Source organism: Electrona antarctica (genome assembly GCF_951216825.1).
Source record: "Electrona antarctica genome assembly, chromosome: 19".
NCBI classification, from domain to species: Eukaryota; Metazoa; Chordata; class Actinopteri; order Myctophiformes; family Myctophidae; genus Electrona; species Electrona antarctica.
The window spans coordinates 16,156,311-16,178,160 of NC_136800.1; the positions used below are offsets into that span (position 1 = coordinate 16,156,311).

The following is a 21,850-nucleotide window of genomic DNA, read 5'->3' on the forward strand; positions in this document are numbered from 1 at the left end:
AAAAGTACTTTTGTGCTGGTAGGATCGAGCCAATTTACGGTAGGCTATTATGTAGCTATAAAGCACAAGAATTCACACAAGCACAATAACTCATTTAAAAAAAGACTCCAAAAGAACAAAGTATAATATCAATTAAAGTTTAATGTGGAGTTAGGTAGTTAGACACATACTATACTGTATATATAGTATATTTTTTCATCTGAGATTGTAAAACAGTGCAGTAAAAACATAATGTGCTGATACGAAATGACAGGAGAATCTACTTCAGAAGTAGACAGACATTATCTTCTTCAACTATGTCGGGTGTCATGGTATCATGCTTGTTTGCTCTTTAATTGAGATCACCAACTAACTTGATATGCAAGACTAGAAAAGTATGCTCCTCGGAGCAGAGGTCTCCGCCAGGAAGGCAGTCTTAGCCAATTGGAATGGGATCTGAAATATCTGACTTATGCAATCAGATAATACGTACTTATACATTCATGATTTGAGGCATTTTGTTCAAAATGTGCCACTCCTGCAAACTCAGGATGGAATATGAAAAATCTGACAGATCCATCTTGATCACATGAATATAGAGTTAATATGTAGCCTACTGATTTACGTGACAAAATCTGTAGGAGTAATATTAAAAAAAAATGTTTTTCAAAAGTCGCCCTCCTGGTGGCACTATGACAGGCCGATGTGAAAGATTTGGGGCAGAGGTTTTCACTCCAGGGAGTGTGCATGCACAGTTTCATGCTGATCGGTTATTTGGTGCCGGAGATTGGCTGCACAGGGACGGACGGACAGGGGCGAAAACATATTCTGCCACGCCTTTGGCCTGGCAGAATATATGAAATGAAATCTATATTTACCCAGGGTATCTGGGCTAAGCTCAAGAACTTGTTTCCAGCCAGGGCCTGCTCATAGAACACATTTCATCGTAGTGGTTCAATGCCTTGTTCAAGGGCACTTCAGCGGTGGTAATTTTAGCGTGTCGGACGGCTGATTCGAACTAGGAACCTTCCGGTATCAAGACCGCGCCGCTATCCGTTCGGCCACCGCTGCCACAAATATAAAATCACAAACTCCAGCCATGCATAATTAGATCCTCCTCATGGCTACTTGCTTACAGATTATTTTCATAATGCGGATATGAGACTAGAGTAACGCAGTTCCTGGCAGTTGTCATCACTAGTGCAGGGGTTCCCAAACCTTTTGGGACATACAGACAGGGCCTCAAGTCCCGGTGATCATTCCACTGATCTACTCACTCAAAATAAACAGCATAGACGTTTGCCACAGCAAAGAGGGAGCTGTTCTTGAAGGTGTGTGAGGTAAAAGTGTCGTTGGACGCGTCCCACAGGCAGCGACTTCCAAAGCGCATGTTCTGATTGCAGAGCTGGCCGATGTTAATCAGAACAATTATCTTGTAGCGAGGAATCATTAGGTCCTTCACACGGGCCTTTATCACCTTGTGGAATTGAAAGAAACAGATTTCATTACAGCTTGTTTGACAGGGTCACTGCATGCTTCCACAAATTACATTTAAGACGATTACATTTTACAATTTAGGCATTCAGCAGATGCTCTTATCCAGAGCAAATGACAAGTGCGAGATCAGAGTATAGTGTGTATAGTACACCTGTACATGCGCATTGTGGAATTTAGATATTCCTTCAACATGGACTCATGGGAGATAAGCTATATATTATCACTTAATCGCTTTTGAAAAACCCATTCCTTTCTGTTTTACCTCAGATATTGTCTTTGTCATCTGGCGACACAACTCTGCTTCATACTTCTCCTCTTGTAAGTAGCTGGTGAGCACATCCTTCAGTATGTCATTGACCAGAAGGACAGGGAAACGTTTAGAGGGTCCTTTTCAAAATGAGAAAGACAGTTGTCTGTTAGGCCTATTTACTGTGTAATTGCAATGATTGTTAATGTCATCTTGGTGTTTTTCATACAGATGACACCCGTTCTCGACTGATACAGACCATAAGCTGACCCTACCTAGGATGCTTACCCATGTGGTAGGTGTTCTCCATTTGCACGGCAGGCCGAGTGTTATCATCATGGTGACCCGGCTCATCGATGTAAGAAACAGTGCTTATAGAGCTGAAAAGCAGAGGAGTAATACATTAGTTACCTCATCATAATCAGCATATTATTACTAGCAGGTTGTTTGTTGAGGTCCAGACTCCAGGGTGTAGCTAACTATCAGTCTGGTTGGTAGCAATGATAATGTGTCTTGTTGTTGTTGTTGTTGTTGTTGTTGTTAGTATTTGGTGGTGGTCTTTGCTACAGTGCACATGCCAGCTCAGTGGCCTTGTGGTTAGAGTATCTACCCTGAGACTGGGAGGTCAGGGTTCAATCCCTGGCCATGTTATACCAAAAAGTATCAAATTAGTGTGAACTGTATTTACTGTGTAATATGTGTTGACAATGGAGTAATACCTATAGAGATTTATGATGGGGTTGGTTAGGTTGAAGGTTCTAAATAGCATATGTTCCATCTACCGATCAAACTCTTTCGGAAAGCCTATAGACTATACATGTTTAAAAGAGTGGATCTTGTACTCACTCCTTTGTCTTGGCCACAGTTTCCTTAGCTCTGACTTCATGGCTTCCGAGGGAAGAGACACTGCCTCTCTTCTTCAGAAGAAGACGAACTTTCTCCTTACTCAAATCAGACATGATTGGATTGCCTGGCTCACTCCTGATGTCACAGCCACAGGATGACAGATCACTTTAAACCAGCGATTCTCAACCGCTTTTTATTTCAAGGACCCCCAGTTTGATATAGGCTACATTAGGCCACATAATGTGTTTCACTTCATTATAGCATTTTTTAATGGGCATGGTTAGTGATCAGGGGCTGGAGCCAGGCTTCTAGGACCCCATACCAAATAGCAAAATCCTCAGTTTTAATTTAACTCTGACAGTGTATAAAAATGTAGCCTACATTTATTTGTACGGCTATATGCAGACCCACAAGGGTTCATTTGGACGGTGGACCCCATGGTCAGCCCTATTTAAAGTTTAAACAACAAGCATCATTATAGGCTATCATTATTAGCAAATATACTGCATAAAGCATATTCTACATAATAACAAAGTCCTGATCAATGTTACTGAAGAAATGCTTTAAAATAAATTACATTTTAAATAAACCATATCGAAAAGGAATAAATCTTATAAAAACGTATTTTGGTTGTGCTGTGCTTCTAATGATAAAGTTAGATTGTTGTGAAAGGAATGACTCATACAATTAGATTCCTTCATAATAATAATACAAAGTTAGACGATCTTCTTACCGATTTCAGGATCTCATGAATGAAACGAGAGATAAGCTATTTTGTAGCCATTCAGAGCATTGTGTAGTCCTAGCAACAACAGAAGCTACGTCAATTTATAGGGAGGAGTTTATTAGGCTACTATGCCAGCGTTAATTTAGAATCCTATAGCTGGGAAGGATAAAAGCATTACTGCTGTTGGCGTTGTCTAGCTGAGCAATCGTTGACGCTCTTCTGTGGCCGGCCGGCCCCTTGATCCATAGGGACCATGATCACTTCCTCACGTCGGCAGTTGCCCTGACAACGATTGACTCTCTCTCTCCAGACTATGGGATCTAGACACAACTTCGACCACACTCTCTCGAAAAGGTCCCTAGTTTATCCGTCGGCACCAGATGTGCCATTTTCCTGTCTCATAATCTCTCAACTCAGGCATCAAACTCCAGTAGGCTTACTAGGCTATTAATGTTTTTATATTCTGGATGATTATCTGTCCTGTTTTTCTAACATCAGGGACAATTTTATTCATTTTAAAGGGAACATGTTTTTGTTTAAAGAAAAGTTACATTTTCACCCATGGTTCAATTTTATAGTGTAGCCTTCACTTCCGCAATTTCACTTAAATTTAAATAAATCAACCAATCACTCAATCAATCAGTTGAAATAGCTATTATCCTATAACCTGTAAATCTTTACACAAAAAGAGAGATGCATGTCCAATATTTCTCCTTCTTTATTACCAAGTAAAACACATTATATTGACTTTTTTATATATTTACTCTCAAAATCTTTGGATGGGAAATTTACATGAAATGTTTGCATATTCTGTGTCCTTTATGCAGTGAATAGAATACAGAAGTTATTTTTATAGAAAAAATAAACGTACACAAAGTATCTAATATTGCTTGAAATATGCAAACAACACATAAGGCAAAATAAATAAAACAAACAAACCCATAAGCATCATCAACAGAAACACTTTGAGCTACAGCTTCTACTCGACTGAAGAACCGTTTTGTATTTTTCTTAAATTATTTTATTTCAAACATCAGTAAGGCTTTTAAAATAAAATGTTGCAACCAGGACCAAACAGTGAGTCAAGTCAACACTATATTTATATATAGTGCATTGTATAAAATGCAATGCTCACACATATCAAGTATTACTGATATGATATCACACAAAAGTGATAATGGTTGACATAAGGCTATGTTCAGACTGGCAGCCCAAATCCAATTGTTGGCCATACAGATTGGAATCAGATTGGTTTTATCAAGTCTGAACAGTGAAAAACCGTATGAAAACAGATTTATGCTAATCAGATTCCCAGGTGGTTTGAAACGGAATTCAAATCTGATTTCTAAAACTGTGTGAGCTTGTACTGTATATCTGCTTATATTTGGCCAGCGGCACCATTGTACGATGGAGCATAAATTAAGAATTAATATTCACACTTGTGTTGTAACATCATTACCACAGCAACCAATGCAGATAGCTCGACAATGTCTGAATACACAAATCTAATCTGATCACCTGCAAATATGATCTGATCACTTGCAAATGTGTGGACAGTCAGTCCTAAAGATCAGATTTGAGAAACGACTGGGATTTGCCTGCGGTCTGAACAAAGCCTAACTGATGCCTCCATGGGATGGTGTGACTCCAAGGTGAGGTGGGATGTGTGGATTTCAAACACAGGCTGTCAAACTGCTACGTATACAGTATTACAGAGTTGCAAAACAAATGAATGCATGCCAAAGTTATGGACGGACAATGATTTCACCAGTGAAGGTGCGACAACAGCACAACAGTGAGTCAACATAAAAGTGAAGGTCTGAATGCAATAATGCATGAACATTTCCAAATGATAACATTTGCATTGTACTGGGAAAAATGAGACTAATGGAGATTTCATGCGGTTCATTATGTTGTTATTTACCACGGCTGGTTAGATTTTCTTTCTTTTTTTTTTTGGGTTGAGAAATCCACACTGAAATAATAAACGGGATGAACTGAAATTTGAATGATTTTAAAACCTAATGCATTATGGGAGTTAGCATCAATAAATTAACAGACAATCACAGACAAGTCCAAAGAGATATTTGAAACATATTTGTATGTACAATTTTTACACTTAGTTTTTAAATATTGCTATTAGAAAATGATAAAACACCTATTTACTCCACATGGTGGAAAAAAACAAGAACATAAACGAGAGGGACGTGTAATAGTGCTTGATAGACATTGAATTTCCTTACTCTGCTATGTCCATAATGCTAATCCTGACAATGACCTCTGACAAAGTTCAGGCTCAATGGCCATATTAGTCAAAGGCAACTCTTTCACTTTGGCTCTATTTGCCCTGTCCCATAAAGTTGACTGCTTTTAAACACATGTGACATGCAAGTTATTTAGTGGAAGAGTGCTAATCTGAGACGAGTTTGTTAAGTCAGGATGAATTTTCATAGTACTGTACTACTATCTATTGAAGTTTGTTTACATGGGTCCTGAATATTCCATTGCTGTCTGAGCAGAAAAATGATTTAACTTCCTACTCGGGGAGCAATAAAAGATTAGATCTATGCCACAGAAAAGTATACTTGGGGTGGCAGTGTAACTTATGTCACATGTGATCAAGGCAAACAATACCCTGGTGTGTGTGTGTGCGTGCGTGCGTGCGTGCGTGCGTGCGTGCGTGTTTGAATGGTATGAGTTCACATCCTGACCTCACCTCTTCCAGCATGAAACCCTTGCAACTCAAGTTAAAGTTATGCAGGTATATGTCAATGAGTAGTCAGCTCTAGAAACAGGAACGGTCCACATATGGCCTTTTCCACGCAATGTACTGGCTCGACTTGCCTATTTTGTTAAAAGTATCACCTAGAATCTGGTACCTGGTATGTTTTTATCACCTCTGTGGAGGTTCCAAGCGTGATCAGGTGATACCAAAAGGTGATGAGAAAATACTGCATACTACTACTGATTGGTCAGAGAGAATCATTACTACTGTCATTACATCACAAGGGACTCCCCCCCCCTGAGTACTGTTAACTGAATACTTGTAACTAACTTTAAACTAGTCGTTGTAAATGTGAAATGAATCAATATTGAGCAACTGCTTCTGACCTAATGTTACCAGAAACAGACTTTGTTGGACTGTACAGATGAAACAGAGCAGCTGCATTGATGGGGTCCTATTTGTAGTGGAAAAGTAAGCGGGTCAAGTTGAGCCGGTACCATGCAGTGGAAAAGTGCCTACAGTCTTCAACACTGGTAGACACGGGATGGGTCCATAGTCTTCTCTTCAGACAGTCAAACGCCAATGATTCTCCTGGTTTCATTCATTTGGTTCATAACAGCGTTGGTCACTAATTGTCAGCCAAATATTTACCTATAGGGGTGAATCACAAACAAGAGATAAAGACAGTAATCTGTTTAGGAAGTAATAGACGACAACACATAAACCTCAACCCTAACACATGAAGTGATGTGTTTTCGGCAGTAATTGATATACGCTAAATATATTGTTAGTTACCACTATCGCTATAACATTACAATGATTTTCATGACATTGCTCCTTACATTATGATGAAGTTATTATTACATCATGAGTATAGCTCTGAGCCTCGATGCATAGTATAAGGAGGTTCTCAAAGTAGGGTCTGGGGTTTCCCTGGGGTCCTTGAGAGGGCTCCAGGGGGTCCCCAAATAAATTATTTACAGCTAGGAACCAAATGGACCTAGCCTGGCTCCAGCCCCTGAATCGCTAGCCACGCCCATTGAAAACAATATGTTCTGGCGATTCAGAATAAAGTATAACGAAATGAAAGGCAGAGTGTCAGGCTAAAATGGACCCTTAAAGTTCTGTAACTCAGGGAGTGTACATATGGAACCAAATGGACACCTGCGTGTACATTTGTACACTCAGAGAAATGGGCGTCCATGGCCTAATGCAGGGTTCCCCAATTATTTTTCCTCAAGGGCCATATTTTGACTAGGGTACCAGGCTGGGGGCCGAGTCCGCACGCACAAGGTCGAGGTCTTCCCATGAAAATTAATTTTCAGGGCAAGACCCCATTTGAAAAGGATGCCCAGTTTGACATGCATAGGCTACTGACCCCCATTTAATGCCATTTATATCTGGGACCCCCTCAAAAAAAATGGCCCGCAGGCGCCTATTGGGGAACCCTGGCCTAATGCATAACAAACTGGGGGGGTCCTTGAAATTAAATAAAAAATTGAGAACCTCTTGTATGAGGTGAAATACTGTAGCGGTCAGACATCAATCCTACTCAAACTCACCTGCAGTGAATCTTTTCTTCACCAGTGACAGCCTGTAGCCAGTGCCCACCAGCTGGATGTCACAGCCTGACAGAGTGGTCCCCTCACTGGTGAACTGAACCGCCAGCTGGGAAGGCCTACTGGGACCCTCTGTCAACTGGAAGCGGCCCAGCAGAGCCCCTACCCCTGCAGGAGGCAGAACACATGAGCACAGTGCTGAGCTGAACAACCACCACAGTTCAATCAACCATTATGCATACTGTACATCAGCTCTTTCTACTGTCTTGTCTGTTCTCATAATCCGTTAAACTGGGAAGATCCGTTAAACTGGGAAGATGATAAATTACTAAGAAAAATACTAATCTGTCGCTAGACTTGTTAATACAACATGTGCTCCCATTCCCAAACACTGGGTCCGGGACCCACACCCATTTTTATGGGTCACGAGTAAATATCTATATTATTTTCGTTTACTACAAAACATTTTGGGTCTCGAGCTAAAAGATTTGGGAACCAGATCTCAATTTATTACATTCTGAGCTGTGTCTGTGTGCCATTTACTCTATATCCTGCTGCATCAACTGGCTGTTTCTGAGACATTAAGGTGTCTCGACCAAAATAAGGGAGGGACAGGTATTATTTAAAAATGAGAGATGTAGGCCTACCTCCATTGTCAGACCTCTGAGACAGGCTCTGTATCTTCCACAGCATTGTCTGCTGTTCAGGGTTCCTTCATGCGAAAAGAACATATTACACCAAGACACTTTTATTGCATCATCCTGGGAGGAGGGGAAACTACTTTTCTACATTCACCCAGCAGATGGCTTGCTCAGATGAGCACTCGGTGGAGAGCTGTTAGGGGTTAAGTGCCTTGCTCAGGGACGCATAGTGTCAAACCAGTGACGTTCTGATTACAATTATTCTGTACCCACTCCGCTATGGAAGCTCCCCCATTTAGTTATTGGAAATTAGGGTAAAAATTGTTGAGTAGAGCTGCATAAGACCAAGAAAATATATTTTGGATCAACCAATATTCTTTCTCTAACATGCAAGTTGATTTGTCGGCCTGAGATTCTGCACAGCACCAGAATACTGTTTATATATTGTAGTTTTCCATGACATTTTTGACATTTTATGGTTATTGTATTAGTCAAATGCAATGCCTTAGAGACTGTTGCGAACAAACTGCGATTTGGTTCAATTCCAGATTAATGAAGGCATTCTTCTTACCAGGTGGCGGGAGGGATCATGGCTTGGAGTTTGGACACGCCCCCATCTACAGGGACCAGGAAGTGGATGTTGTGTAGAGGTGCGGGGGAGGCCATGGCCTCTGTGTTGTATTTGTAGTCTATCCTAAGATCTGTGCACGTCTCGTCACCTCGCCAGCTCACTGCCAGGTTCAGAGGAGTGGACTGGATGCCCTCTGCTGACACCTGAGGAGGAAGTACAGTACACACATGCTTAGGACTCGCACAAATACAATGTAGTCATTACTATGGTTTTGCATGCAAATACTTAAACTAGCTGAAAATATGATGTATTCATTACTGTAATTTTACATGCAAATACATTACAACTATAATGTATTCATTAGTGTGGTTTTACACACGTTTGATTTATTTCTGATTATAAAGGTCAAGTCAAGTGTACATTTTAAAGCAGTGGTTTTCAACCAGTACGGGTACCGCCAGTGGTCCTTGACGGGGTTCCAGGTGGTCCCCAGCTAAATGATGGAGCGTTGGTAACCAAATGGACCCTGATAGATCTTTAACTCTTGACAACGTAAAATGAAACCAAATGGACCCTTGCGGGTGTGTTTGGTTTTTTGTTTAGCTCTCAAGAGTTAGATTATTGTTAAACATCTGCATTACTTAATTTACAAGACGTCTACATAATATTAGAGAATGTAGAAGAAGAATTTTGCCTGAGACAACACAGATATATGGATGGATATTGCAGTTCACCTGATATTTAATCATATCAACATTGTAGTAGGTGGCCTGGGGCTTCTGCTCGGCCACACTCCTCAGATGGCTCATCAGGTTCGGCATATTCACCCAGAATTCCTTGGTGTCGACATTTTCCGTTGTCAGATCGCTAGGGTGTGTGCACAGGGTGTGAGAGCTTGAATGCTTGAATTTCATGTGAATGAACATTAAAAATCCATACTGTACATGGGCTGTATATAGTGTATACACAAACTGTTAACTATATACTAAGACTAATAGACAATCTACAATCTCACACAGAGACAACCAAAGAACACCAAAAGAACTTTCTTCTAAACGTTCTTTATTTTTTATGATTGTTTATATCACATCTGCAGCTTCCAACCAACCTGAATAGTGACACGCCAACTTTGGTTCTCACTTCAGGGAAAGACTATAAAGTATAATTATTTTGGTTCCAGTTTTGAACCAATGTTTATGGATCTGATAATAATTAATTTGGTTCAAAACCAGGCGGGAAAAAAGAACGGAACCGGTTCAACCCCGGTGGAAAAGAGTTTCAAGTGAGCCTGTAGAGCTTAATCATTCTTTGCTGGTTGCAAGTTTGCTGTGAGGTTGTAGATCTGCTTCTAGATTTCTAAATTATATACAGGTATATATCTATTCTAAATATTCACCGATAGTATAATGACATGCACAAAACAGGGACGCAAGGGTATAAGTGAAAAAAAGTTTCAGCAGTGTGTGTGTGTGTGTGTGTGTGTGTGTGTGTGTGTTGGTGCATGCATGCGTGCGTGCGTGCGTGCGTGCGTGCGTGCGTGCGTGCGTGCGTGCGTGCGTGCTATTCCTACCAGCACAGCAGTTGGGGGTTTGGGAGGACCTGCTCCAGTTGGCTGTAGTTGCTGATGCAGAACGTGAGGATGGGTTGTGTGGGGTGACTGGCAAAGTGCCTGGTTATGCCCGCAGGGAAGGACAGCACCATCTCCCCCGTAATCTTCACCACACACCTGGGAGGAAAAGGAGAAACGCAGCATAAGTTTAATGAAAACGGTAGTACCCACAAATGGTCCAAATGGACAATATTTAATGACCTGGTCATGAACAGTGAGGGCATGGGGGAACGAGGAACAATAGAACATGTCTAGGAATATGTAAAGTAATAAGCAAGGTTTGATACGCATTGTCGATTTTATTTCTTTTTCTTTTTCATTGTTTGTTCAAAAAATTAATAAAAATCTAAGTGATAAAAAAGAAAACGGTAGCACCCAGAACCCCTTGCGCAGTCAAAATAATTTAAAGGTATAATAGAAAAAAGCTGCGAAAATAGGTGATCTACAAGCTCACAACATGTCCCATTGTGAGGCATTGTGAGCTTGTAGATCTGTTATTTTCACTATCTTATAATGGTTAAAATATATCCACTTGCCCCAAATAGTTTTAAGTAGTTAATCTGTCTGTGGGCTTGTGACTAAATACTGATCCATTGGGTTCCATTTCCTGAATAGGATTTGGACATATGGTTTCCCCTGACAGTGACAATATTAATCTCCTTTCAGACGGGTATCGATTAACGCAGACATTGTCACCTGGATCAACGACAGGTCTGCTCCAGGTCTGAACAGGAGGGGCGCGACAACGTCAGAGATTAAAATAGGGTGCATTTTGCATCCCAAAACGCAGTTTATAGTTAAGGGACGCAATAAAACGACGACCTCTGCATCCACGGGATGCACTACTGTACAGTACTGTTTTTTATTCTACTTTATTTTGCTAGTTTTAGTTATAATAATAATTTCTTCTTCTGTTTTCTACATGAATATAACCACATTATTACCATATAAAATTACATGGGAGTTAAATGCTGCAATTTGTAAAAATGGCAAAATATGACTCCTAACGTCGTTGAAGTGCATGGGACTCATAAAATGTCCCTGGGACTCATCTAAAAGACCATCCCTGCATCCCGGGACTCATTACATTGAAAACCTATTTACATCACTGCAACGTACGTAAAAAAAAGCTCAACAGAATCCAGGTCTAGTCACTCACGGGCGTGTGCATTAAACAAGCACTCGCGTGACAATTTCACAGGACCACACTCACGTAACTAAGCTTGCGTTGTCGACCCTAGACTTCTCCGCACATACAGAAAAAAAACGCAGGTCTCATTGAAAATGAATTACTAGGTGCGTTAATTGTTGTCCATCTGAAAGGACCTTTAGTGTGAATATGTTGACTTTACTTGCTGGGATCGGCTCCTTTGAAATATGCGTTGATGGTCTCAGTGAAGGCAGCAGCCACTGGCAGAGTGTCCTGAGGTCCCATGGTGAGTGGACTGGGGCCCCTGGAACATCCTACGCACGCACGCGCACACGCACACACACACACACACACACACACACACACACACACACACACACACACACACACACACACACACACACACACACACGTCAAAAAATGCTCTGTGGTCTTCTAAGCACAGAGTGAAATGATCAGGCTTTACAAACAGAGTCAGGGGGTAGCCAACGCAACCAAATAGAAGCTAAACTCAATGTTTCTAAGAATAAACATGAAGGGTACTCCAAACAACCACAGGTGCTAATAGGGAGCCAGGAATTGAAAAGGGCAGGAAACACATTTGAATAAAATAATCACACTCATGTGAAGTGAAGGGTGCTCTTAATATCATACATCATCACATTCCGTGCTCGGCCAATCAAATAATCACATTCCGTGGTACAATCACACACACAACACAAAGCTGTGCATAGTAGGGGTTTGGGGTTAGGTACTTGTGTGTGGTTACAAGTTACAAGTAAATAACTAGAATGCAGCATAGAGACACAACTTGCACAGTGGATGGGATGGAACACTCGCTGAATGGATCTCTGCATCCACAGTACCACACTAGACAGGACTACACTGTAACATTATAGTGCTAAAGTGCCACTTTAAAGGGGTTAAGTGATGTACGTGTTAAATAGCTCCATTTTCTGACAGCAATCATTGCTTTATCGTGTTTGTTCATTGGAGCAGGAACACTATAACATTGTAGCTGATACATTATCTATTGGGGATTATTTCTCCTGTGACACCCTGGCTTTAGCCTTTTAACAGAAAAAAGCTTACAAACAAAACCAAAACTGTTTTAGTATTCATGCTTTTCATTGTATAATGTACTCTATTTTCTGTTTGTTTTTATTTGTTTTATTTTTTTGTGAGCATCTTTGCTAAATCCAATGTATTCACATTACATTGATATGTATTGTTCATCAATATGCAGTGTCCCGTCAACAAATACAGTAAAGTTAACCCCCTTTAACTCTGGAGTGGAGTGTATAGCATACAGGGCAGCCCATGCACTGTTGTTTACTAGGGAAGAAGTGGCAGCTGGCCTTGACTCACCTTCGAAGGCTAAATAAAACCTGCCATGATCAAACCACACCAGGGGCTGTGGGCCCTCTGAAGGTTATGAGGAGAATGAAGGAGGGGTGAAGAATGAGAGGAGGAGACAAGGGGAGAAGAGAAACACACGAGAATGAGAGGAGGAGACAGGGGGAGAAGAGAAACACAGGAGAATGAGAGACACGGAGAAGAAGACGCATCACAGTATGGATGGACACACACATAGGGATGGGGGGGACAACAGGCATGGATATGGAACATCCTGGGTGGTCATTTGAGCTCGTTCAACCTTGTGTCCCTACTTTCAAAATGTTTCCAAAATGTATTAAAGCATCAATGTAACTGTCCTGGGTGATACCTCCGGTACTTCCGGTTAGGGCATGTAGTTCTCAACCTTTTCAGGCCGTGCCCCCCCCCCCCCCCCCCCCCCCACCCCCCTCCCAAAATAATCACATTTGAACTGGGGACCCTCCACCTTGACAAGCACTTGGAATGTAGGAGGCATACCATTTTGTTTGACTCGGTTTCACAGATGTGAGCTTATAGATCTTCTATTTTCAAATGATTTTGACTTCTTTCTTATATTATTCCATTTTGGACTGAGGCCGATTCTAAAAACGCCTTCTAAATCCTGCCCTAAGTTGTCTGAAAAACTTCAAATATTTATATAGCAGCATATATATATATTTTTGAATACTATACTGTACAGAACCACAAAAGGGGTTCCTGTCCAGAAGGGTTAAAACATCAAAAGTGGTTCCCGCCTAGAATTTGAGTCTCCTACCGCAGGGGTTCTCAACCCGTGGGTCGCGACCCCCCGGGGGTCGCCAAATTATTTTGAAGAGTAAAAAAAAGAAAAAAAGAAATTTAAGGACTAAAAGTCCTTAAATTATCACCTGTCAAAAAACAGGTGGAAACCCCCGACCCACAGGTTGAGAACCACCAGTTTAGGGGACTCGTAGCAGAAGGTCTCGCCCAGCATGATTGTCCACCTGTGTTGGAGACGGCGAGTCCTAAGGTGGGCGTGGAGGCAGCGCTGTGCGAGGTGACGGAGGAGATGGAGGAGGAGCTCTCTGCCCGGGCCAAAGGGGCGAAGGGCGGGGGGCTGGCTGACACCGGCGGACTGAACGGCCGAGCCTGGACCAAAGAAAGACAAAATATAATAACAAATAATTAGACCTAGCCCATATCAGTGATAAGAAAAATAATTAAAAGTTTGGAAGATTATTTTTTTTTCTCAAACGTCTTCGTGTCAAGCGTCAACAACCCTCAAAATTATATGTATTTGGCCACGGACCCCCCTAACTGAAAATGGTTTTGTGTCAGGGACGCCCAGAAGAGAACATTTGTGTTAAAAAATTCAAAATTATTCTACATTTTTCAAACACAAAAATGTAAAAATTTTAAATAAAAAGCAGATTTACACAAGAGCTTGTATATCTGTTATGTTTGCGAACTACTGTTCTAAAGTGGTACGGTATAGAGAGAGAGCGCATGGGAATACATACCAGGTCAGATATAGGTTTCCCTGGTGGTAGTTTTGGTCGCGAGGAAGGTCTTGGGGGAGGAGGCGGGGGGACGGGGCTCCCTCCTGACTGAGGCGTGGCAGAGCGAGCAGGAGAAGAGGGACCTGTTGACAATCACATACGTCTTTAACAAGTCATTTTCATAGTTAAAAAAGTTTTCAGCTGAGAATATGTCAAATTCTTCAAGCGACATGGCAAAAGGGTGTCATGCAACCGAGTAAAAACTAGCCTTACGCATTGCATCACATATCAAGTCTGTCTGGGTTTAATACATACCGGTATTTAACCAATGAATAGTATTAATAACCACTTGTGACTACATTGAATGCATCATTTTGGACATACAGTACAAGGTTTCCATCCGACAACAATATGCCAAGTATGATCCTTATCTAGCATTGTCTATAGAGCGTCGCAGTCCCGCCTCCTACCCTGGACCAGGAAATGAAACCCAATGCATTATTCTCATAGACATTTCTTAAAGTATTTATTTAAAGACGGTTACGCCGCGGACAAAGCCAACTCGAGTCGTGACAACTCATGACAACACAAACAATATTTTGGACCAAACAAATAATTACAAAGAAGAAAAACAACAAAAAAAGTGTTGTAACCTGCCGTTTTTTTCTTCTTTCTAATTATTTGTTTGGTCCAAAATATTGTTTGTGTTGTCATGAGTTGTCACAACTCGAGTTGGCTTTGTCCGCGGCGTAACCGTCTTTAAATAAATACTTTAAGAAATGTCTATGAGAATAATGCATTGGGTTTCATTTCCTGGTCCAGGGTAGGAGGCGGGACTGCGACGCTCTATTGTCCATTTCCTGTTCAACAGGTGCCCTGACCAACCTGTAGGAGTCGCTAGTGCAGTGACAGAGACCAACCCACGCAACCCAGAGCGCCTGGCCAAGGTCTTATTTTCCAAATAATTCAATCTGGGAGCAAAATGTGCTCCCAGATTAAAGTGCTGCACAACCATGGTGTATGAAGTAGTATCAGTACTCTATGCTGCATGAGTACGGCAGCAGAGAGTAACTGTCCAGGGTCTTGTCCACAGACAGCATTGTTTAAGCTCCCATGCATCTATGGTAAAGGCGGGCAGAGCACTTAAAAGCAGAAAATAGTTAAAGTTTTGACGAGTGCTGCTCCTCAATGTCACGTTTGATCCAACCGGCTGTGCCACTGACAACTACAACCTGACATTGCATCGTTACCACAACCATGAGAAGTCCATGCATATTTACTGTTGTTTCAGCTAGGCTATTTGTGCTAAAAATGATAATAAATAGTGCTAAAGATGATAACATCTTTGAGCACAGCAACGGTTGAATATTGCGGGCGTCGATAAACGCTCCATGATATCCAAATGTCGACGCATTAAAAGCTTTCTGTAGACACGGCTCCTTATGGTGTATGAAGTTGTATCAGTACTCACTGCTGCATGAGTACGGTCCTGGGGAAGACATGATGGACCTGTAGGGGAGAGGAGGTGGCGTTCCCCTGAAGCTGGAGGTCAGCTCTCTGGGCAAACCCACACAGTCTGGGAGCTCATCCCTTAGGTACACCCCCTCTGGAGTTCTCTTCCCAGTGGGCCCCAGGACCAAAGGGGACGGGACGCCCGTCCGCGGCGACCTGCGATCCGCCGGGAGGGGGGGTGGGGGGCTGGTGGGGGCCGGGGACGAGCGGCACTCGGCACGAGCGGCACAGGTACGAGGAGGTACTGCGAAACGCAGTACCTCCTCGTCAAACGCCTCATCGTCGAGGTGGAGTGGCGGCGAGATGGAGACTGGGGAGAAATCAGGGGGTAGCGGCGGTGCCGGCTCGTCCGGAGGAGGCCCCAGGACGATGGACGGCGGCGAGTCCGGTGGGGAGAAAGGGGGCGGGGAGAAAGGGGGTGGGGATCCAGGGGAGAACGGCGGAGAAGAGAACGGTGGAGGGGAGGGTGGCGGCTCATCTGGAGGCGGGCCGGCAGAAACGGGCGAGACGCAAGGGCTGGAGGGAGTGGACGATGGCGTGTCCGGGGGCGGGGACTCGGGAGGCGGGGGAGGCGCAGGCTCATCCGGCGGAGGCGGCCTCTCAAAGGTGACCCATCTGGGGGACACCTCCTCGGTGGGCCGCGAGCTGTCAAACACGTCGTCCAGGTCGGGACCGGGGGAGCGTCGGTAGGAGGGCGAGTGGACGTTCAGGTAGATGGGGGCAGAACTTCGGCCGAGTCTTCCGTTGGGTAGATCAACTGTGTGAGGAAAATCAAATGAGTTTAATTGCATCCCAATCTTATTCGGCTTGGTTAGGCCTGCAGATAACCAATACCCCAACATTTAGCAATCATAAAATTCATGTAACACAACAACATGAACACCGGCTATATGAATATTGGATGAAACTGATATACGACCAATATATCGGCGCATCCCTATGTTTCATTACATGACAGGTCTGGTGTGATGCGATGGTTTAAAAGCTGAATTTACCGGAAGTGTCTGGAGGATAGCTGTAATGACTGGCCGACTGAATGTGTTTCGGAGGAAGAGGAGGAGGAGCTAAAACAAACACATTGGCAAACATGTTAATTGCTCAACAAGTGCAAGTCACACGGTATGAAGCTAAAAAGTTACGTAAAGCTCATAAGGGATGCCTCACCTCCTGTCGGAAAGCCTCTGTTCAAAGGAGACTCGGGCCGCGGTCCTGAATCTGCCCACGTGTCTGACTCTGCAGGAACCACTGTTCAGACCGAGAAACAATGAATGTCACCTCTGTAACTTGCTTGCTCAACATAAAACCATGCCAGTCAAATGACATATGAGCACTGTCTATCGCAACTTCGCAAGTAAGTTATAATAATATAATAATTGTGGATATACTGTATGAATTACTGAGCATTATGACAGACCATCATATCTGGAGTAGTTGGTGTCTTGAGGAGCTCCAAAGAAAGTTGGTACGTGCTGGTATAATCTGTCACTGCAAGAGATAAGAGAACCAAACATCCCCAAATTACTCCATAAAGCTGCAATCCCTAATCTTTTTAGTTTTCAGTGAATAAAATGGCCTTTTAAGTAATAGTTAAATACAACAAACACATCTGTGGTGATTGGAGGTGGTCTTCCTCCCTATAATCTTCTATTGAGCAATTTAGATCCTGTAGTATAGGGTAGGACCAATGTGGTTTGACAAGAGGTATTGCTTGAAGCTGTGTAGCATCTTCCCTGTCTAAACAAACCTTCTGTCTTTCAGAGCAGCAGAATGTTTGGTAGTTGAGTGGGAGACCCGGGTTCGGATCCCGGGTAGGACAGGCTTACGGACTGCAGCTTTAAGCTTCATAAATATGTGACGGTGTCACTTCCTAACAAGAATCGATCTTCAAGCTAAGGAAGCATCGATCAGTTCTTGTTGGCAAGCCAAGTGACATAAATTGAGATTTACACATCTCCATCACAATCTACAACAGTAGCTATCAAACTGAGGTCCGGGGACCACCAGGGATTAATTAACATATCATCAAAAATCTGTTTAACCACTTTAACCCACGGCTACTGTATATAAATAAATAAAAAAAAATCACACCCGTGTGAACTGAGTGGTGTAAGGTTTTATATAGCATGATCAGCTGTGGTCTGACGTAATGTCTGACGTAATGAAATCACACCCGGATGTGATTTCACAACTGGCTTTTTTTGTGCAGAAAAAATGAGCATGGTTGCTACGGTCATCCAGTTCACCCGGGTGTGATTTAATTACGTCAGAAATTATTTTGAACATAGCAACCATGCTCATTTTTTCTGCACAAAAAAGCCAGTTGTAGGAGTGGTTTACACCACTCAAAAATGGCTGATCTACAAGCCAGAAGCCAGTGAAGCCACACCGTTATAGGACCCAGTCTTGTTTGCATGATGATAAGATAAAATGTATTCATTTTTAATTGGAAAAAAGGTATGTATAAACTTAAACTAGGCCAGGGGTCTGCAACAGGCGGCTCTAGAGCACACCCCTAGTGGCTCCCTGTAGCATTACAAAAAAATCGATGGAAATGTATAATGTTTACCCTGTAGAAAAAGAAAGATAGCAGACGAAAAACAGAGGATTTAACAGTTTGTGGACAGAGGCTTTTGCCTTCACAGCCAAAGCAGATTGGCTGCCTGTATGTTTAATCTGCAGTGAGAAGCTATCAAACAACAAAAAAAGTAACGTTGAAAGACATTTCCAGGGAAAGCATGCTAAATTCTGCTAGTTTCGTTGCAACCCGGGAGATAATAAAGCTTGGCAAGCCGCATTATAATGCGTACATTTTCTTTGCGGCTCCAGATAGATTTTGAATTTATTTTTGGTCGAAAATGGCTCTTTCAACAACTTGGGTTGCCGACCCCTGAACTAGGCTATAAATGAGGCTAAGTAGTCAATGCAATCTGACCTTTGCGTCTCAGGGACAGGGCTTGGTGTGGGGGTGGAGCGTCGGGGTCTAGCGATCTCCTCACCTATGACAAAACAGCAAAAGAATCATCAGCTTAATTAATACATCTGCATTCCAACTTCAAATTCAGTTTGTTGCATGCAAGTGTACACCAAGTACAAAAGAGTGGATGAAATTATTTTGCACAAGCTTCCCACAAATAATAAGTGAAGTTGGATCATGGGATATACTTACAAGAAAGGTTTCTTTTCATCTGTCCCTGTAACAGAAACCAAACATGAGCATGGCAAAATGTGTGCAACATGCCTGACTCAAACTTTCAACAGCCTTTTGTAAATAGTAAAACTTAAAAGCAGTGTTGTACTCTGATTTTTGTAAAAGTATCAATTCCATGATGTAGAAATACTCTGTCCGCCTAAAGTACTTCAGAAAAATGTACTTAAATGTGCAAAATTATTTTTGAAAAATGTGTGATAATTCTCTCTGGAAAAGAGCAGATCTTCAAGTTCAAGCTCACAATGCATCACATTGAGACACGTTTTGATCTTATAGATCAGCTCTGTTCGAATAGCTGACGAATAGAACAGGGGTTTTGTATAAATAATAAAACTCTCTTTGCTAGTTACTAATAAAAGTAACTAGCAACTAAAGTTTTCAAATAATTGTAGTGGAATAAAAAGTACAATATTTTCCTCTGAGGTGTAGGCTATTGGAATAGAAGTTGAAAGTATTGAAAAATAGAAGCACTCAGGTCAAATAAAGTAAAAGTACCTCAAAGTTGTACTTAAGTACTGTGTTTGAGTAAATGTACTTAGTTACTTTCCACCAAGGCATCAAAGCAAACAAGGGGCATAGACTGGGAAACAACATTTGGGGGTCGGGCTGGGCTGCAGAGATGAAAATCGCCAGCAGGTGGTGCATAAAACTCACCGGGCTGCGTCTCTGAGACCAGCAAAAAGGAAGAGAGAACAGACCTGGTCAGAGAGTGAGTGACAAATCAGTCAAGTAGACACAAACTAAAATCACACACACACACACACACACACACACACACACACACACACACACACACACACACACACACACACACACACACACACACACACACACACACACACACACACACACACACACACACACACACACACACACACACACACACACACACACACACACACACACACACACACACACACACACACACACACACACACACACACACACACACACAAAAGCTCTATATTCCAATAGCAGTCATTCCAATGGCTACTCAGTGGAGGAGCATAGGGATATTTTGTGCTAATTCGTCTAAAAGCACCACATTTTGCATAGATGTAGCCCAGGGCATGCTCTAATGATTTAGCTAGGGTGCCCGATCCGTTTTGCACGAAAAATACTCCTTGGGCTAAAAACGGCATCACAAATGCATCACATTGGGCACATTTGGGCAAGTGGCTATGGCCGAATTTAGACCAAAAATAATCATGCAAAGATAATGCTTGGAATGGATTCAGAATCGTGAAAAAACCCTAGTTTGACATGTCAAATGCTACTTAAAGCATAATGACATTTTGAAAGTTTTGCTGGCGACCTGCGCCCTAGCTAAATCATTAGAGCAGGCTCTGGGCTACATCTGTGCAATGTGGCACTTTTAGACGAATTAGCACAAAATCACCCTTAAGCTCCTCCACTATAGGCCTACTAAGTGTTTGGTCAGTAACTGGGGTCTCCCCATCACAACAAAAAACCCCAGAAAAAACAGACCCCAACAAATATTCTTAGCAACAATCGGAATATAGAGCTTTAAGTTTTTAATAAAAACATATCACTTACACCCACATTTAACTGCAAAGCCTTCATAATGCAACCCAAGCCATAACACCACCACCATAGATAGTGTAGACTAGAGAATAAGTGCTATAGTGGTGGTATCAGACATTCACTGACATCCTGATTGAAATCGGTGACGCCAAGAGTCAAATGAATATACTTTATCTGATTTGTGTTTGAGGTTTCTTTATTATAATTTACAGTCAGGTGAAAATGGTTAGAAGGTCTTGCTCTTGAGCTGAAGTCACAGAATTTGATTGGTCACCAATTTCAGGCAGAAACGGCTGCACACATCTAGTTTGCTTATGTGACATATAGGAGACCAAATGAAATCACTAAGCTTAATGTGGGTGTTATGATTACTAGTCATTATGTAATACACACACTCTGCCACTGAGGTTTAAATAAAGTAGTGTGTGTGTGTGTGTGTGTGTGGGGGGGGGGGGGGTACGAAGTACGACGGTGTCGCAGAAATAAAAACTGACCTTCAAGATAACTGATAGCTTGACGATTAGTTCTCGTCAGCAAGCGAGTATAAATTAGGCTTAAAGCTGCAATCCAGAACTCATTTCAATTAATAAAACATTATTTTAATCCATCTGTATGTAGAAGTATGTTAATACAATTTATTACACGGCTTGGTTGAATGCTTGATTCTGATGGGTGAATTCAGTGGTGTGTTATTTCTTGATAATGACCGCTCCGCTCTATAACAGACCACTGTCTAATCAAAGCCTCAGAGCACCGGGCTGCGCTGATTGGATTTTATGCTGTATCCAACATGACAGCCATGTAAACAAACACACCATGTCATTTTACAACTAAACATTGTTCTCTAGAATGTTTTTGAAAACATTTGAAACGAGAACTAGACGATGCAGTAACCGAGAATTTGATCAGACATGGTCACATTGGTCAGACACATATGGAATACTTTCAAATCATTGCCGTAAGCAAGGAAATACTCGTTTTGTTGTTACTTTGAGGTCAATTTATTAATAAAGTAGCCGTGTAATAAGCGGGATAATGTACAGTATGTTCGTCTCTGTGTTTAAACATCCTGTCGGTCATTATTTTTCAACAACTACAGCCGCGTCATACATTATCCCTTGCCTACATGTAGCACGTTTGCAGTGGTTGGAGGTAATCTGCCTATATTACATTGAGAGA

At 42.1% G+C, this 21,850-nt stretch overlaps 2 protein-coding genes across 2 annotated transcripts in view; both read right to left on the bottom strand.

Annotated features, from left to right (window-relative positions):
* Positions 1 to 1,168: 1,168 nt before the first annotated feature.
* Positions 1,169 to 3,349, bottom strand: dynlt5 (dynein light chain Tctex-type family member 5). The gene is made up of 5 exons (XM_079529660.1): positions 3,303 to 3,349; positions 2,570 to 2,704; positions 2,012 to 2,103; positions 1,739 to 1,863; positions 1,169 to 1,456 (listed from the first exon to the last, which is right to left on the bottom strand). The coding sequence occupies exons 2-5, from the start codon at positions 2,680 to 2,682 to the stop codon at positions 1,253 to 1,255; spliced, it is 534 nt and encodes a 177-aa protein (XP_079385786.1). The 5' UTR covers positions 2,683 to 2,704; positions 3,303 to 3,349; the 3' UTR covers positions 1,169 to 1,252.
* Positions 3,350 to 4,050: 701 nt separating this feature from the next.
* Positions 4,051 to 21,850, bottom strand: part of sgip1b (SH3GL interacting endocytic adaptor 1b) — a 92,957-nt gene continuing 75,157 nt past the window's right edge. Inside the window, exons 9-24 of the mRNA XM_079529800.1 lie at positions 19,781 to 19,792; positions 19,085 to 19,109; positions 18,851 to 18,914; positions 17,333 to 17,403; positions 17,083 to 17,163; positions 16,914 to 16,982; positions 15,878 to 16,675; positions 14,428 to 14,549; positions 13,912 to 14,056; positions 11,754 to 11,865; positions 10,363 to 10,518; positions 9,527 to 9,659; positions 8,793 to 8,995; positions 8,228 to 8,292; positions 7,584 to 7,748; positions 4,051 to 6,672 (exon numbers count right to left, since the gene is read on the bottom strand). Of these exons, the coding sequence (XP_079385926.1) occupies positions 6,650 to 6,672; positions 7,584 to 7,748; positions 8,228 to 8,292; positions 8,793 to 8,995; positions 9,527 to 9,659; positions 10,363 to 10,518; positions 11,754 to 11,865; positions 13,912 to 14,056; positions 14,428 to 14,549; positions 15,878 to 16,675; positions 16,914 to 16,982; positions 17,083 to 17,163; positions 17,333 to 17,403; positions 18,851 to 18,914; positions 19,085 to 19,109; positions 19,781 to 19,792 (2,244 nt within the window). The 3' untranslated portion in view covers positions 4,051 to 6,649. The remainder of the gene's footprint in view (positions 6,673 to 7,583; positions 7,749 to 8,227; positions 8,293 to 8,792; positions 8,996 to 9,526; positions 9,660 to 10,362; positions 10,519 to 11,753; positions 11,866 to 13,911; positions 14,057 to 14,427; positions 14,550 to 15,877; positions 16,676 to 16,913; positions 16,983 to 17,082; positions 17,164 to 17,332; positions 17,404 to 18,850; positions 18,915 to 19,084; positions 19,110 to 19,780; positions 19,793 to 21,850) is intronic.

Coding starts and splice junctions, on each gene's coding strand:
- dynlt5 (XM_079529660.1), bottom strand. CDS start 2,682: ATGTCTGATTTGAGTAAGGAGAAAGTTCGTCTTCTTCTGAAGAAGAGA. Junction 2,104..2,569: donor ACTGTGGCCAAGACAAAGGA/GTGAGTACAAGA, acceptor TCTGCTTTTCAG/CTCTATAAGCACTGTTTCTT. Junction 1,864..2,011: donor GGAGAACACCTACCACATGG/GTAAGCATCCTA, acceptor CATTTTGAAAAG/GACCCTCTAAACGTTTCCCT.